General features: G+C 31.0%; 1 protein-coding gene across 1 annotated transcript in view; it reads left to right on the top strand.

Annotated features, from left to right (window-relative positions):
• Positions 1 to 1,485: 1,485 nt before the first annotated feature.
• The window catches only part of LOC111640411 (paired amphipathic helix protein Sin3a-like), a gene marked incomplete at its 5' end in the record, with an annotated part of 52,760 nt that continues 36,119 nt past the window's right edge, over positions 1,486 to 18,126 (top strand). Inside the window, 7 exons of the mRNA XM_023386424.1 lie at positions 1,486 to 1,610; positions 1,674 to 1,810; positions 1,910 to 2,007; positions 8,201 to 8,317; positions 11,832 to 11,989; positions 12,819 to 12,899; positions 13,879 to 14,062. Of these exons, the coding sequence (XP_023242192.1) occupies positions 1,486 to 1,610; positions 1,674 to 1,810; positions 1,910 to 2,007; positions 8,201 to 8,317; positions 11,832 to 11,989; positions 12,819 to 12,899; positions 13,879 to 14,062 (900 nt within the window). The remainder of the gene's footprint in view (positions 1,611 to 1,673; positions 1,811 to 1,909; positions 2,008 to 8,200; positions 8,318 to 11,831; positions 11,990 to 12,818; positions 12,900 to 13,878; positions 14,063 to 18,126) is intronic.

Here is an 18,126-nt window from a genome sequence, read left to right on the forward strand (position 1 = left end):
AAACATGAAACATAAACATAAAAGTATGGAATCTGTCTTGTAATATTAAAGCTATTATAAGAAATTCTTACAACTCTAATATAAATAGTGGAAAGTTTATTTAATATTTTCTAAATACTTATTCAGTGAATTGCATTGTTTTAAGACAATGTATGTTTTTGATAAAATTTAACTGAATTTAATTCAATCATAATAAATGTCAGTCATTTCAATTTTAATAAATGTTTTTGAAATTTCTTTCTAAAGAGTTCTTTTCATGTCTAAAAGATTATAAAAATTAGCTCATTTCAAAGTTCATATTGAGATGAGTTAATTTTTATTAGATTCTAATCTAGTTCTTAAATATATCTAAGTATGATAGTCATTAGTGCTGGAATTTTTGGTTGGTAGATGAATGAATTTGATCTGGAATGGGCTTACCCATTTTTCTAGGTAAAAATGCACACTTTGTTTTTGAATATTATTTCAGGTGTTAATTTATTCATTAATTTAATTTATTTCTAAAATAACCTATTTATTTAGTTTTGAGAATGTTATATGCATGTTTTTTTTTGAACTGATGGATGAAAGAATTTTTTCCTTTTGGTTTTTGTGGACTATTTTTTGAACAGGATGCTTCTGTATTTCTTTTAATATAATTTTTGAACCAATTTATACATAAAATCCAGATTATCAAAAAAATTAGAGCATTTTTAAAGCAAGATTTTATCTTTCTTATTATAGGAAAAAAAATCACTTCTTAATTTACAGATTTTATTCACTTGTCTTTATAACAACATGCCTTAATACTTTACTCAATTATTGAGCTGTATTAAAGTAATGTTGAAGTTTTTTTTTTATCTTTTTATCAAAAAATTTATTCACATTTTTAAAATATAATTTTAAATGTTTCCAGACATAATCATTTTAGTCTCTTATTTTTGAGAAACTAATTTTCTGAATTCTTTCAGAAATATTGTGTTTAAAGAGAGATCTAACACAGAACTTCAAAATATTACTAAAGTAAATTTAAAGAAATTAAGTTATTCTCAAAGATGCTTAAAATAGTATGGACACTTCATTGAACATGTCAAAAATGTTGGCATGATATCAACAAGACTAAACTACATTTATTTTACTTAAAAATAAATTAAGTTTGAACTTGTTCATTGATTCCAAAAAGTTGATATTCTTACTATTAGTTTGTTAAATTTATTTTTATATAAAATAATTTAATAAACTTTTTTAAATATTGTATTCTAATACAAATTTATAAAAGTAAACATTTAAATGTATTTAAATTATTTATTTATTTTATAACTGTTTATAATAATAAAGCATATAAATATGAAAAACAGAATGAAATTGCTGAAGTTATATCAAGAAAAGAGTTGGGAATTTGCTATATTCTCATCATGTTTAGTTTTAAATCCATCAAAAATTGTTCAAGTCTATTCTATTGCAATGCAATATTAATTAAATAAATAAATTTAATAAAAATTTTGAATTCAGGTTCGAAAAGCACTACGAAGTCAGGAAGCTTATGAGAATTTTTTAAGATGTATAGTAGTATACAATAATGAAGTTATTTCAAGAAGTGAATTGGTTCATTTGGTGACACCTTTTCTTGGGTAAAATTTTTAACATCATTATATTTATATATTATTTATAAATACTAACACTCAACATTATAGGAAATACAATGAACTGTTTAAATGGTTCAAAGATTTTATTGGTCATAAAGAGTCAGGAAGTGCCATAGATGGTATCACTAATAAAACTGTTAGCCAGGAAAGAGAAAGAATTGGTGGTGATTTTGCAATGGAAATTGGTATGTGTGGTATGTTAAAATCTCAGTTTTTACAGAACTCTTGGTATATAATTTTCATTAATTAAATTGCTTTAACTTGTTTTTTTTAATTATTTTTAGATTATTCATCATGTAAAAAATATGGAGCAAGTTACAGAGCTTTGCCCAAAAATTATGTTCAGTTGAAATGCAGTGGTCGAACACCTCTTTGCAAAGAGGTTAGATTTTACATTTATTCTTATTATTATTATTATTTTGGGTTTAGTGGGTATTATGGGAATTATTATTATTATGTTGGGTTTAGTGGGTTCTACTTGGTTCACACCGGTGGCTGTGTACTATGCCGGACCAGAGTCAAGGCATAGCAACCAAAACAAAACTAAAATTATATAAGTGTGTCAGTGTGTGTGTCTGTATTCAGGAATTTCCTAACAATGTGGCATGTATTCAATATAGTAGTCTTCTGTAGTGTGATTTATGTATTTCTACTCAATTGTAATGTTCCCAGGATTTTGTGTAGTGCGTGTGGTATCACACCTGTACAGGAGAGAACGACAGGTACAATAAGCTTATTATTATTATGTTGGGTTTAGTGGGTTCTACTCGGTTTACACCGCTGGCTGTGTACTATACCGGACAAGAGTCAAGGCATAGCAAACAAAACAAAACTAAAATTAAATGTGTGTGTCAGAGTCTGTATTCAGGAATTTCCTAAGAATGTGGCATGTATTCAATATAGTGGCCTTCTGTACTTTTATGTATGTATTTCTATTCAATTGTAATGTTCCCAGGCTTTTGTGTAGTGTGTGTGGTATCACACCTGTAAAGGAGAGAACAACAGGTACAATAAGCATTTTACCCATCCTCCACAGATGCCTTATTTCCTGGGCGAGTTCTGTGTACTTGCTAATTTTTTCAGTGCATGTGTTTTGTACATTGTGAGTGTTTGGAATGGCTATGTCTATAATGTATGTGATTTTATTGTGTTTGTCAATGAGTGTGATGTCTGGTCTGTTGTGGTAAATTGTTTTATCTGTGATTATGGCTCTGTCGTAGTACATTTTGTGCGTGTTGTTTTCTAATACTGTCTGTGGAATATACTTGTAGTATGGTTCGTGGATGTCTGCCAATTTGTGTTTCTTTGCAAGCTCTTGGTGTATTATATTTGCTACTTGATTGTGTCTATGTAAGTAATCTGTCTGTGCCAAGAGCTTGCAACCAGAAGTGATGTGTTGTATAGTTTCTGGCATGATGTGACATTTTCTGCATGTGTCATTTGTGAGTGTTGTATCTTTGAGTATGTGTTTTCTGTAGTTTTTAGTATTTATGACCTGATCCTGTATGGCAATCATGAATCCTTCCGTCTCCCCAAAGAGGCATCCCCGATCTAACCAGCTGTTTGACGCAGTTTTGTCAACAAAATCCTGGGCCAGGTCATAAGGATGCCTGCCATGGAGTGCCTTTCGAGCCCACGATTGCTTGATGGTGTCTATGCTTTTTATGTGTTGTGTCATGTCTGTATGATGTGAGTGTAAGTTTAATGGTGTGTTATTTGAGTCTGCTAGAGTTACTGCTTTATGTAACTGTGATGTTTCTTGTTTCTTGTAGAAAAACTCTCGCAGTGACTGTATTTGTTTGTAGTGAAGGTTAACTATGTCAATCAGGCCACGTCCGCCTTCTTTACGTGGAAGGGTTAATCTTTCTGTGGCGGATTTAGGATGATGTTGTTTATGCTTAGTAAGTGTTGTTCTTGTTTTCCTTTGGAGTTGCTCGAGATCTGTGTGAGTCCAATGTATAACTCCAAAAGAGTATGTGAGTACTGGGATGACATATGTGTTTATTGCTTTAACTGTGTGTTTTGCATTTAACTGTGTTCTAAGTATAGCGTTTAACCTACTTTGGTATTCTTTAATTAATCGTTGCTTTATTTGTGTATGTTCTGTTAGTTTGGCCTGTTGGAATCCTAAGTACTTGTAGAACTCGCCCTCTTCCATGGATTCAATAACGTCTCCATTTCCAAGTGCAAAATCTTCTTTCTTCAGGATTCCTTTTTCTATGTGAAGTTTTTTGCATTTGTCTAGGCCAAACTCCATTTGTATGTCCTTAGTGTATGAATGTGTGATTTGTAGGAGTTGATGAAGTTGTTTTTGTGTGGATGCATAAAGTTTTATGTCGTCCATGTACATGAGATGTGAGAGTGTAAACTGTGTTGTTTTTTCGTGTCTGATATTGTAGCCGTATTGCGTGTTGTTTAACATGTTGGATAATGGATTCAGGGCTAGGCAGAACCAGAGAGGACTCAAGGAATCTCCTTGAAAAATTCCTCGCCTAATGAATATTTCGTTTGTTTGTATGGAAGTGTTACTAACCCTGAGATGTAGTGTTGTTCTCCAGTGCTGCATAGTGTTTTCGAAGAATGCAATGAGTGATGGATGTATTTTGTACATGTGTAGAATATGTAGCAGCCAACTGTGTGGAACACTGTCGAATGCTTTTCTGTAGTCTATATATGCCATGTGTATGTTTCTGTGTTGTTTGTGTGCTTGCCGTAGAATGACTGAATCTATGAGTAACTGTTCTTTGCATCCCCTGTGATTTCTACGGCAACCTTTTTGTTGTTCTGTAAGAATGTCGTGTTCTTCAACATGTTTGTATATTTTGTTTGTGATACAGGATGTCAATAATTTGTAGAGTGTTGGAAGACATGTAATTGGTCTGTATTGTGTGGGGTCTGTGGTTTTGTTGTTTTTAGGTTTCATGTAGGTGATGCCCTGAGTAAGAAATTTTGGCATGTCTTGTGGATTGATGATGGTGTGTGTTAGATGTTTGGCTAGTTCCTGGTGCAGTGATGTAAATTTTTTGTACCAGAAATTGTGAATGTTATCTACACCAGGTGTTTTCCAATTGTGTGTTCTGTTAACAGCGTAGCGAATGTCGTGTACGTTTATTTCAGCACAGGGCATATTTAGTATGTTGTGCAAGTTTCTGTTCTCCTCCTCAATCCAACCTGCATCAGCATTGTGTGTGACAGCACTGGACCAAAGAGAAGACCAATATGTTGTGACTTCTTCTGTTGGTGTGCCACTGTGCTGTGTATCAGTGTTTGTTTTGTTACCAATTTGTCTGTAAAAGAGTTCTTCATTGTTTGTAAATAATTTATTTTGTTGTTTTTGCAGTGTACATGTTTTGTATCTTTTGAGTCTACGTTCTTTAGCTGCAGATTTTTGTTTTAGTGTATCAATGTATTCTGTAATGTGTGTGTTGTGATGTTCATGTTTTGTGTGAGTTTTGATTTTCTTGAAAATGTTTTTGAGTTGTTTCTTTAATTTGGGTGTTATGTTGTTTTTAGTGTATTGTGTCAGCCTGCCTAATTGCTGTCTAATGTCATTTATTTGTGTTTCTATTCTTCTCTGCCAGGCAGGCTTGTGATAGAATTGTGTTTTGTGTGTGTCTGTCTGTGAGTGTATTTTCAGTCCATGGTGTGTTACTACTGTGACTGCCCCAGCATAAACTAATGTATGAATGTCTGAGAGTGTAGAAATTGAATGAATGTAGTTTGGTAGTAAGTGAGTGTTTACATAATTTAGTGTTTTTCCTACTACCTTTGACGTGTTGATTTTCGGTATTCGTGGTCTTTGTGTGGGATCTGTACCAGTATATTTAATGAGTGTTTCCTGAAATATAAGTGAGAGCGTATTAACTAATTCTATGTCTATGTTATCAGTGATGGATGGGGAAGTGCCTGCAGTATCATTAGTGGTACTTGTTGTGTGTGTGCTGTAATCAGTGCTTGTTGCTGGATTATCCTGACAGGTTACGTGATCTTCATTAATGTTAAATGTTTCTGTCTGTTGATGTATTTGATCAGCAACCTGTTGTTTGATAAGTTCAAGTGTTGTTTGTGGGATAAGGTTGTTGTGTATAATTGTTCGTTTTTGATCAACAACCCTTTGTTCGGTGACAGTGAGGTGAGGATATTGTTGTGTGAATATGTGGTGTAGTTGTTGTCTGTATGCTGTCATGTTTGTTTCGAGTCTTGTGATGGTGTAGTAAGTGCGGATGATAAACTCGTTCATTTCTGTTGTCCATTTCATCCGTTGGCGTGGTTTTCCAGCCTTTGTGGTCTGTGGATGCATTGCCACAGAAACACCAAGGCTAGGTTGATTCCTCACATCTGTTGAGGGCATTGCAGTAGCCATGCTTGGGCCGGCGCTGCTTTCACCACCGGTAACCAAGGGAGACTGGAGCCTATTTTTCGAACGTGAGCCTCTGCCTAACCCATGAACGCGGACCTTGTTAACCCGGGCGACGTCCGAGCCGGTATCATACTTAGATCTGGTTACTACCATCATAAATTTCTCCACAGAATGTGGGTGTGTGGTCACTCTTAGTCATTTCTCCCCATAGACCTTACTGGCATGACTGTCCCTACCAGGAGCTTGTGCTCCAGCCTGCATTGCCCTATGGTTCAGTAAAATTACTGGGCTCTCCCACCACGACCAGATGATGACCACGGGAGAGTTATTATTATTATTATTATAAATTATTATTTTTAAATTAAAGTTCTAAACATTTAATTCTGTTTTATTAAATATTAAATTAATAAATATTTTGATTATTTTGGATTTTATAATTTATAAATTTTAGGTGATTTTTCAACTTCCTATGAATCATTCATAATAGAAACAATTGAATGTTTTCGAATAATAAATTTTTAATATTTTTTATCATTTATTAAGTTTCTTTAATAACAGAATGATTGCTGATGTTTACTAATTTTCAAAATCATCAAAAATTAAATGATAAATCTACTGCTTAAACTATCTGCAGTCAAACTTCCATATTACCAACTTATATATAACAAATTTTTTCAATATAATGAAATTTTGCATGGCATACTGTTTTTTTCAGCCAAAAATGAATGTAAAATTGTTTCTAAATAACAAAGTTAAATTTCTATTTAACAAATTTTTAAAAAATTTGTAAGGGCCATCGATCATTAAAGTCAATTACTCCATCTGTGTTCAGTTCGAATTTAGGTTCAGTTTCAGATATTAATGTGTAAACCCTTCGGGAAACTGTGGCCCAGATGTGAGAAATACTGGTCCATTAGTTTTTAAAACCATCATAAAATCTACCCCCCCTCATGTGACTACCAGTTGTAAAGAAGGGGAGAGATTAGATTCAAATGCTGTTGTTGACATAAATAATTTACAATTTGCAAATATCAAAAACATTAAAGGTGATAATTTTGACAACTGTTGGACAAATTTTTGAGGTTAGTGTGATTTTAGAGACGAGACTATGTCTTGTCTCTAAAATCACACTGCCCACCTTAGAGGTATGAAGGAGTACTGTACATGTCAGGAGTTGCAATTTGGCACAGAGTATTTGGTGCCCAAATCATGCGCGCACAAAATAAACCACACTTGTAGGTAGTCAGGGGATCGAGAACTGGGTCAAAAGAAAATATGAAATGCTGAGACTGTTTCTACAAACAGGCACAAGTGCGAGATTTGCACATGCATTGCTTGCACTCACCGAGACATAGTGTCATTTAAAAAATGGTTTTGCTGTTTTACTTAATATGTTGTCCAGTTGGAATTTCAAGAACAGTTAATATAGTGTTTAAACATTACTAAAAAAATTAATGTGTTGCAGAAAGTTGATAAAGACTCAAAAAAGAAAGACATAGTAAAGTTTGGAATTTCTGTAGTAGTTTATCAACCATAATAACAAATCATGAATCAATTTTGAAATTAGTTGATGATGCAAGAGTTATGAAAAAATATGCTAAAACCTGCATTTACATCACTGTAGATAAGGCAGTTTTATTGCTCTTAATAAGTGTGAAGCATATTATGAAAAAGAGCATTTTTTAATTTTGTGCAACAAAAAATTATAGTTTTTTTTTACGAAAATGTAATTTACTAAGTTGTAAGTGTTTTAATACATAAGTGTAAAATTACTTAAAATTAAAGCTGTATTTATATTACATTATTACTGTATATTATATTAATTTAAATTACATAAAATAATGAAAAAATTATGTTAAAATAACAATTTATTTACCAAAAAGTGTAACTTTTGTATAACAAAATATCCCTACAGTAAACTTAATTTAGGATTTAGTGACTTCACTATATAGAAGTTTGACTGTATTTGCAAATATCTAAAATGCTTTGTCAAATTTTGTTAGTTTACATTTTTAATTAATAATAGTTGTCTAAGTTAAAATTATTCAACCAGTCTAAATTTATTATATTATATCATAAAATTTATAACAGGAAACTTTTGACTAATTTTTCATATTTGGATACTTTATTTTGTAATTTAACATTTAAAATACAACAAACCTTTAATTTGCATAAAAATAAAGTTTTATATTTTAATTTAAAATATCTTTTATAGGTTCTTAATGATACTTGGGTATCATTTCCTTCTTGGTCTGAAGATTCCACTTTTGTCAGTTCCCGAAAAACACAATATGAAGAATATATTTACAGATGTGAAGATGAGAGGTTTGAGGTAATTGTTGGCCTTTTAAATCAAAGTATTGACTAGGGCTGATCAGAACTGACCCAGAATTTTGTTTGTAAAATAAGAACAAATTCATTCTTAGGGATGAAATATGTACTCTCTGGTAACACAACACATTTGTTCCATCTTTATAGTAGTAATTGTATTCCCTTGATAAAAAAATTTGGAGACTGCTGTAGCCAGTTGAGCAATAGCTCAAACTTTTTTGTTGGTACAGAATTTCTGATTTAAATGCTCTTTCATGGCTTCAAATATTTGATCACACAAACACAAATCACACCATGAAGGATTGGATCTATATGGTAGGTGATCTAGAATTTCTCTCTCAATCAAGAGATGTCAGTGTTTGAACACTGTGGATAGCAGTAGGGAGTTGTAAATGGTCATGAAACAGGATGATTCCAATATAGTTTCAAGTCACTTATTCCACAGGGTAGATTTGTCTTTGCTTTCAAACAAATTGGAATAATAATGGGAATTGACTGTAAATTTATTTTCCAGAAAATTGATGTACATGATGCCACCTCATTCCCAGATTTCGCAATGACTTTTCAATCTGCGACAATCTGGGATTGAGATCCTTGAATATAGTGAATTCTTATGCCTTCATTCCATATTCATACATTTGCTCTCAGGTGTGTGAAGTTACACTTTCATTTTATCACAGATGATAATCTGCTCAAGGAAGCTATCTTTTCTTTCTTTGTATCATTCCAACAGCTGATTGGATGCCTCTATTCTTTCCATCTTCTGATGAAATATCAAAGTTTTGGGAACCCATTTGGCAAAGACCTTTCAAAAGCAAAGGTTATTATGAGTAATGCTCTGTACACTATTATAACTGATATTAATTTCCTTGGCCACATCTCACACTGTAATACAGCAATTTTACAAATTCAGCTTAGCTTTCTCAGTTTTCACCAGCCACTGATGTCTGAGGATGTGCATCATGGGAAATATTCATAACTTACTCATACTTGGTATTAAACAAATTGCACGCTTGTGTACTTTGTGTTATCCAAAAATTTGAATTTTCTTGTTATACAATTAATATTTTGAAGCCTATATAACTATTTTGTAAAGTATGAAGATTTTATGTTTTATGTATTGAGTGTATATATATATTTTTTAATCCTTGACTTGATTTTTCTTCAATTGACCATTTTGTCCACACAGTTTGTTTTTCTTACTTCAATTCCAGCATTTATCATTGCCATTGGCATACTGAAGTGACAGTATGATAGTTGAGTGAATTTAACAGGTTTGATATGTTCATTGAACAAAATCTTGTATGGTATACCCTATTGCACTTTCCTACTGACTGAATATGCTGCTCTGTAAAGACTATCTGGATGCTGTTCACTGCAATGTTGCCACATGCAGGAGATGTCACTCTATAAAATATATGATAATAAGAGCAAGGTGGACTTACTGTTTCAGATACACATTAGAAATTCTTGGTCAGTTTTGATCAACTATTGTAAATTAATAAATTGATAATAATAAGCTGCTAAAAGAAATGGTAAAATAATTACTATTAGACTTAAAATAGTGAAATAGAAACAGATAATAAAAATTGATTTTTTAAAATGAGTTTGCTGTCACAAAAACCAAAACTGAAAGAAAGTTCCATTGTATGATAGCTTAAAATTTTAATTCGTTGGCTGAAAAATGTATGAAATTGAAAACTTGGCAAATGAAAAGTGAATCAGATAGCAAATTATTCACAAAAGAATGAGTTGTCTGAAAGATAAAAATTCAGAAGTCAAGAACTGTCTGTAAATAAACTTAGTAAATAATTTTTTATATTTTTATTTTTTAAATATTTTTTAACATATTTTTAAATATTGATTAATTTATATTTGATCATTAATATTATAATATAATTTATAATATATATTCCTATGCCATAACAAGATTAATTGATACATTAACTTTGATTGGATCACAGATATATTCTTACATTTTATTGTATGTTCTTCAGAATGAATTTTGAAACTAATATGCAAAAAGATCACATTGTCACTATGATTCTAACAAAGCATTGTTAACAGACAATAAATGGATCATTAATTTTTTTTACATAAATTTGAATCACACAGTAATGAACAAAATATTGTTGTGTGACCGTTGGGTCAATATCTCTTCGATACCACTTCAGGATGACACCACTGTATCCTTAGGTCGATACAGAGACCACAAGTTCGCGCGAGCGGTTACATATGAGTTTTGGACCTGGAATGGAGTGAATGGAGAGAAGAACGGAAGAAACTGCACTCTAAGATGTTTTAAACATAAATAACCGTTTATTTATATTAAATCTAAGTTATACATCATAATTTAAGGTTACAAAGTTAGTATATTGCTAAATATAAGTTAAGTGAATCGCATTCAGCATTGATCTTTTTTTCATTTCCGTTTTCTGGTTACAATCAAGTTCGCGATTAGTTTACGCAGAGAGAGAGAGAGCGCGTACAATAGTGTGTGGGCAGGATAAATATCTTAACTTATACTGGTTTTCCAAAGTAGTTCTCTTGAAGTTTGTTGATGTTCTAAAGTTCAGTTGTTCAAAGTTCGTTGATGTTCTAAAGTCGGCGAGGAAATAAACATACAGGTACAGTTCTCAAAGTTGATCTCAGCGTGAGGTGGATGTGTCACACACACACAATCAATTCATAACTTCCACCCCTTACTCATCATTCCTGTCCTTTTTATATGAAGTCCTTTTTTCGGGCCTTTCCCCGATTTTGTCAGGGATAACGATCTCCTTGGACCAATGAGGTGACAGGTGACACAATCGTGACACAGAGATGTACTCATTTCAACAAGGAATCCAACTCATGAGAATCGAGGTTTAACCAGATTTTGTTGATTTTATTTTTCCTGTTTCTCTTTTTATTTTTTAATAACTCGTTCCATCTTTATAAAGTTGCATTTAAAGTTTAATTAAAATTTATAAAAGATTAAAGTCTATAACACGAAATTTCTGACTTTCACAGTTGTATGATGACATAATTCAGAAAAAGTTATGATAATTTGCAGTGTATTATACTGTATTTTATTACTTACATAATCATTCTTGATAATAATATATGAGATCTGTTCTTTGTTTTTCTATGTATTTTTAAAAAAATTAGATAAAGTTACTGTTAAACCAGTTTTAAAGATAAGAAGAGACATTTGAAAATGCATGAGATGTAAATTATGTGATATTCCAATAAACCTAATTATAAAATAGCTGTAAATTATTATTTATCAAAATAAATTATAATTTATTTGCTACTACTAATTATCATTAACCTTGAGAAAATCAAAACTGCTAATAATAATCAAGGAATCACCATATATTCTTATTAAATGTTTTTTGAGATGATTTGTCTCTCATTATCAGGTGAAAAGCTTCTGTTTTGATACACTGTTTCTTAGAATAAATTACATATGTTTACATTTGTTTTTAGTTTGCTTCCTTCTGATGATTTTTTATATATATATACTTTAATAGTTGGATATAGTGTTAGAAAGCAATCTTTCTACTATTCGGGTATTAGAAGCTGTACAAAAAAAAATGGCAAGAATGACTGCTGATGAAAAACTTCATTTTCGACTAGATGATACTTTAGGAGGAACTTCAACAGTAATTCATCAACAAGCAATTAAAAGGTAAATGTTTATTAATATTATATTACGTAAATCAATATTTGAGATAAACAATAAATAACATATAGAAAATAATTTGATCGATGATTGTCTATTGCAATAGTTCTGATACTATTTCTAATATAAGTATATATTATATATTGACATTTTTTATTCACTTTCAACATACGCTAATAATAATTGCTCATTTGAAGATTTTTAATTAATATATTTACTATATTAATATAAAAAATCATAATGAATAAATCTCCATAAAATTTTATAAAAATGCAGCAGATTGCTAGTTAAAACAATTAAAACAGAAAGATGTATTGGAAAAGAAATGTTTTTAGCTTATATTTAGCCATCTTCAACTTTAATTTGAATAAAAAAATGATATAATTTCTTTGTTCTCAATTATATTGTTCTTTACTCAAATTGTATACATGTTTTCATCATGTCTTTGAAGGAGAAGCAGTAGTTGTATCTTTTTCAACTGTTTTCTTTTTCCCTGTATTAATAAAATAAATGTCTCTGTAAAATTGAATATTTTGGCCAGCACCATTTAAATTCATTTTAGACATGTTTTATGTTATTTATATTAGTGTGATATGTTTAAAATCATAACTTTCATATAAACAAAAGTTTCCAATCATGTATAAAAAATTTTCATTCATAAAAAATACTCTTACATAATTTTTCTCTTTAACTTTAGCATAAAAAGGGTGGAAAAAAGACTGAAAAAATATATATAAAATATTAAATTATTTCAGAAAGAAAGCTGTAATTAATTAGATCATTGTGGAAAATGTGGAATATTTTTAAAATTTAAACTGCATTAATTCTTTTATAGAATATATGGTGATAAAGCTGGAGATATAATTGAAGGATTGAAAAAAAATCCATCTATTGCAGTTCCACTTGTTTTAAGAAGGTTAGTTATTTATATTTAAGTATTGTTAGTATACATTAAATGGATCTGATTCCTGAATAACAAAAAGGTATTGAAAAAGAAAATATAATGAATTTTTTGGGAATTTATTATATTTTGTTTAATCATTTGATATCATTAGTTTATACAGTAGACCCCCCCTATAACATGAGTTCATATAGTTCGGATTCCTATATCACAGTGAAAAAATTGCAACAGTATTCGTACAAACACACTAAAAAAACTCATAAAATACAGTAAAACGTCATCGCCGACTCATGTCGCAACAGGATTGGTCGAATCTAGACCAATAGCGGATATTGTACAAACCATTGAGTTTAAACGAGCAGGGGACCTACTAAAAACCATTTATTATTTAACAGCCATAAAATTATATTTATATTAATGATGTCTCCAAAGTTCAGTGAATTTTTCGCAAAAAAAATAATTTATCAGGAAACATGTGAGCGCCATTTGATGACAAGCTCCATGACGAAAACAAATTTAAGCAATGGCGTAGTCGAACGGTGCACACTTGGTAAGTAATCCTACAATTTTTTGTTTATAGCATAGTTTATATGGATTTTTCCCAAAAAATTATACATATTTTGGAAATGTTGAGTCGAATTAGTCTAGAATTGATTAATTTTATGGAAGAAAACCTTTCAAACAGCCATAGTCCGTAAACTGCATATGTGCCAGGCTGTGATTGGCTCATGTATTCAAGGACTCATAAAACATCAATTTCATAAAGAACGGAACATATCTATCGTGTTATAGGGGATCGACTGTATTTGTATAATAAATTAAATGTTTTAAATGAAGGTGTTAAATATTAAAAGAAAACTATCATAAATTTTATATACTGTATTTATATATATTTGATTTAAATGTGGTAATAATATAGTTTTATTTTTCTCTATTTTAAATTGTAAATTATATTATAATTTGTTTTATTTATTTATGTAATTTTTAATTTTAGATTAAAGGCTAAAGAAGAAGAATGGAGAGAAGCTCAAAGAAGTTTCAATAAAATTTGGAGAGAACAAAATGAAAAATATTATTTAAAATCATTGGATTACCAAGGAATAAATTTTAAACAAAATGATATGAAGTTTCTCAGATCTAAAAGCTTATTAAATGAAATTGATACAATATTTGAGGAGGTATGCTGTATTACTATAATTTTTTGTTTTTGTTAGAGAGTATTATTTAATCTAGAGAGGTAATAATTGAAATCAAATAAAATAACATTAGTAATGAAAAGGAAAAGTTTAATAATATCTTTGACCATTTTAAAAATTTTTAGTTTTAAATTTCTGTAAAATATATACACTGTATATTATCTTTCTTCTTCTGTATATATACACTGTATCTTTCTTCTTGTTTATATATATATAAACAAGAAGAAAGATAATCATACAATGATCTAACTTATTGGTATTTTTGTTAATAAACCCTGGGCTTAATTATGGAAACTGAGTGGCTTTATTATGAGATATCCATTGATGACAAAATAAAGACTTACTATTAAAAATTTATTTTCTAATAAAAATTAAGCAAATAAATTATTGACTTATTTTTATCACCAGTTTGAACATCATCAAACAGCAACCAATAAATGTTTGTCATGTGGAAGTGGGCAGATTTTAGATGATTGTTTTGGCATTACAAATGGATTTCTTTTTCAAAGAAGTTCTATACATAAATTTAGACATTTACAAAAATACATAACTAGTATACAGTATTCACAACAATTAACAGCAAAAAAAAATAATTCAAAGAACATTTTTAAAAAGCTGATATTCACACAGTTGTAATGGCACTCCTTAGGCTCTTTCCTTTTGGTTACCTTAAATGTAGCTATGTTTTCATCTTCAACTTTTAAATTAAGTTTTTTGAGAAATCCTGCTTGAAATTTTCTTAAGAAATGAAAAGTGTTGAGAAAACAAGCCCTAAATGTGGGTGAAACTGTTATACATTTCTTATTTTCAGTGACAGTTGAGGATAGTTAATGAAGTCATTCAGCTGTGTTCTTTATTTAAGTGTAAAACATGCTCAACTTTTTTAACTAAAAAATTAAAGAAATAGAAACTGTAGAAAAAAATTTTAATTAAAAATATGTAATAGTGCTGAACACTAAAAACTTGTAGAAAAATAGCTTAATGTTCAGAAATTAGATATGATGTTTTTATTATTTACCCTGATGTTTGAATTTTAAAAAATTAATTTTTTTACTTTTAATTTTTAAATAAAATAAAAGTTATACATAATGTGAGGATTGATGGTATAAACAGGTCTCAAGATCCAAGTGATGGCCTGTGCGAACTTCAGTAGAATTTACTGTGGCACACCTTTATGAAAGGTCAGTGTTGAATGAAATTCTTTTCACCACAAAGAGTGAAAAGAAATAAACTACTTATTTAAATCTAGAAATTAAAAAAAAAAAAACCTTTGCAAAAATTTAATTTCACATCTGTGCCATCACCAGAGAGAGAGAGAAAATTCACATATCTGATTAGATGATATAATAATAATGATATCCCAAAGAATTTGAATTGTAAGTGATGTCTTCAGTCTTTATGGGTTTATGGTTGATTCAGTAAAAAAAAATGTTGATATGATGACTTGGTAGATGGCTAGTGATTTAGGAGAGCTGTAATTTTCACAGTCCCACAACACTACAGAACTATAAAAAAATAATAGTTTCTGATTTTAATATCTTGTAAATGCCAAATTTGATAAAATTTTAAAAGCTCTATTAATGAGGATTTAGATTATTAGACCAATTTAGGGTGTATGTCATCTGCAGATGTTTTTCATTTAATGCTGATAAGCTGTATTATGAAATATGTATTATTTTTCTATTTTTCAATTGTTTCTCACATGATTTCTCTTTGTTTTCAATGCATTAAGTGTAAATTTTTGGATTTAAGTAATCAGTTTTAAGATAAATAATTCTTACACTTATAAAAATATTGCTAATAAATAGTAAATAAACTTATCTGTTCAAAATAATTAAAATTCAACTGGAAAGCATATTAATTTTTCAAAACAGTAAATTTTTCAAAAACATTATGAACACAAAATCTGAAAAATTATTATTGGACTTCACACCGGATATTAGATAAGCAAGTTGAGAAAATTATCGTCTAGGCGTTAATAACCAACATCTATCGCTACAAACAACGAGCGCTTTCAACGAAAATATTTTCATCTTCTTCAGGTTAAAAGAACAGTTAATATCCTTTAAATTCAAATTACAGCAACGGCAAACCAGCATTGGAATAAAATCGAAATAGAACTAAAACGCAGAATTTAAAAGATGCGTGCTCGGTGCTGACGTGCATGAGCAATAGATTATTTTGCGAGAATGTGGAGCTAGCGACGTTGTTTTAATATGTTGTATAAGTTGACCCACAAGGAAGGCATATCCAGTGTGGGGGTGTTGCATGGACTTAGCACGCTGGTAAACAGCGCCTCCCATATATACAAGATGTTTCTGCTATCACACTGTTTGAGTATCCCCACCTGGTCCCACCTCGGAGAGTATTGGTGTTGCAACACCAATCTTGCCAACTCAGTGTCGCATCTACCCATACTAATATTGTTTGTGTTCAGAGATGCGGCAAGACAACATTCTGGATGTCGCTCCGATATACTGGGTATGAGTACCCGATGTTGTACTTTCCAATGGGATGGAATACACTCCAGACCGCTCTAGCACAGACAAAGGATCCCTGTCATTGCATAACATTCTTCTAAGGTTTGGCCACGGCGATACTGGCAGGAAGAGTGCATGCTGCCTAAAAATATGGCAAACGCGGCCGGTAATACAGCCACAGAATGGTAATGGCGGCTGGATTATCGTACATTCTTCGAGGCCTGTAAAGTTGTGTCAGGAAATAGAGATCTTTTAACCTTTCTAAGGATGTACAGTACCTGTACTTAGATCTATGTAACCAGCCGCACTTATTGCTGCACTTATAGCTTCAAGCTCGATGTTGACAAGGGCTTGATTGGAAGACAACAAAAAGGCCCTTCTAACTAGAGGGGCGATAGCTGTGTTGACGTAGTGTTGCGGCTGGTACGCGGTGGCAGGGATTAAAGGAGGTATGCTGTTGAACTTATGGAACACGGAGAACACTATCTCACCTTGGGCTTTGGTGATCTTTAGATCTAAAAATGCAATTTCTCCTCCCTTTTCCTTTTCCCAGGTAAACTTGATGGTAGAATAAACCTCCATAAGAAAATTTTTGAGGATATGGAACTCCTCTTCCGTGTGTTGCCAGGCTACTATGATATCGTCCATGTATCTAAGATATAATAGTGGGTATGCTATGGTGAGGGGGAAGCTAAACACTCTTTGCTCAATATGCCTCATGAGTAATCAACATCTTGTATATATGGGAAGCGCTGTTTACCAGCGTGCTAAATCCATGCAACACCCCCACGATGGATGTGCCTTCCTTGTGGGTCAACTTATACAACAGATTAAAACAACGGCGCTAGCTCAGCATTCTCGCAAAATAATCTATTGCTCATGCGCGTCGGCACCAAGCGCGCATCTTTTAAATTCTCTGTTTTAGTTCTATTTTGATTTTATTCCAATGCTGGTTTGCCGTTGCTGTAATTTGAATTTGAAGGATATTAACTGTTCTTTTAACCTGAAGAAGACAAAAATAGTTTCGTTGAAAGCGCTTATTGTAGCGATAGATGTTGGTTATTAACGCCTAGACGATAATTTTCTCAACTTGCTTAACACAAAATCTAGATTACTAAAACTATCTTTACAGAATGCAAACATTTATATTGCTATGTACTTAAAAATAGTTTCATTTCTTCTTTCTTTGCTACTTACAGTTTATTCTTTTTGAAATAAAGCTAATAACATTTTCAAAGATTGAATTTTGGAGAGGAAATGGAAATGCATGCAAACACAGTTGAATCAGGAGTATATGAATACTATAGAAAAGATGTTTAAAAAAATTTAAACTTTTTAATTGTTTTATTATATATTGAAAAAGATTCCTTATTTGTAATAATATAAAAGAATCTGAATTACTATTTTTTGATATCATTTGATTTTTAGATTTACAGTAGAGCATCGATTATCTGACCCCCGATAAACTGTCACATCAGTTAACTGACCGCGTTCTAGTCAGCAAATTCAAATGTCTGCTAGTGATGTGGCACTACAATATTTGGCTATGTCTTGGCTACTTTAATA

Source organism: Centruroides sculpturatus, unplaced genomic scaffold (genome assembly GCF_000671375.1).
Source record: "Centruroides sculpturatus isolate CEXI.00-Female unplaced genomic scaffold, Cexi_2.0 scaffold1251, whole genome shotgun sequence".
In the NCBI taxonomy this organism is placed as follows: domain Eukaryota; kingdom Metazoa; phylum Arthropoda; class Arachnida; order Scorpiones; family Buthidae; genus Centruroides; species Centruroides sculpturatus.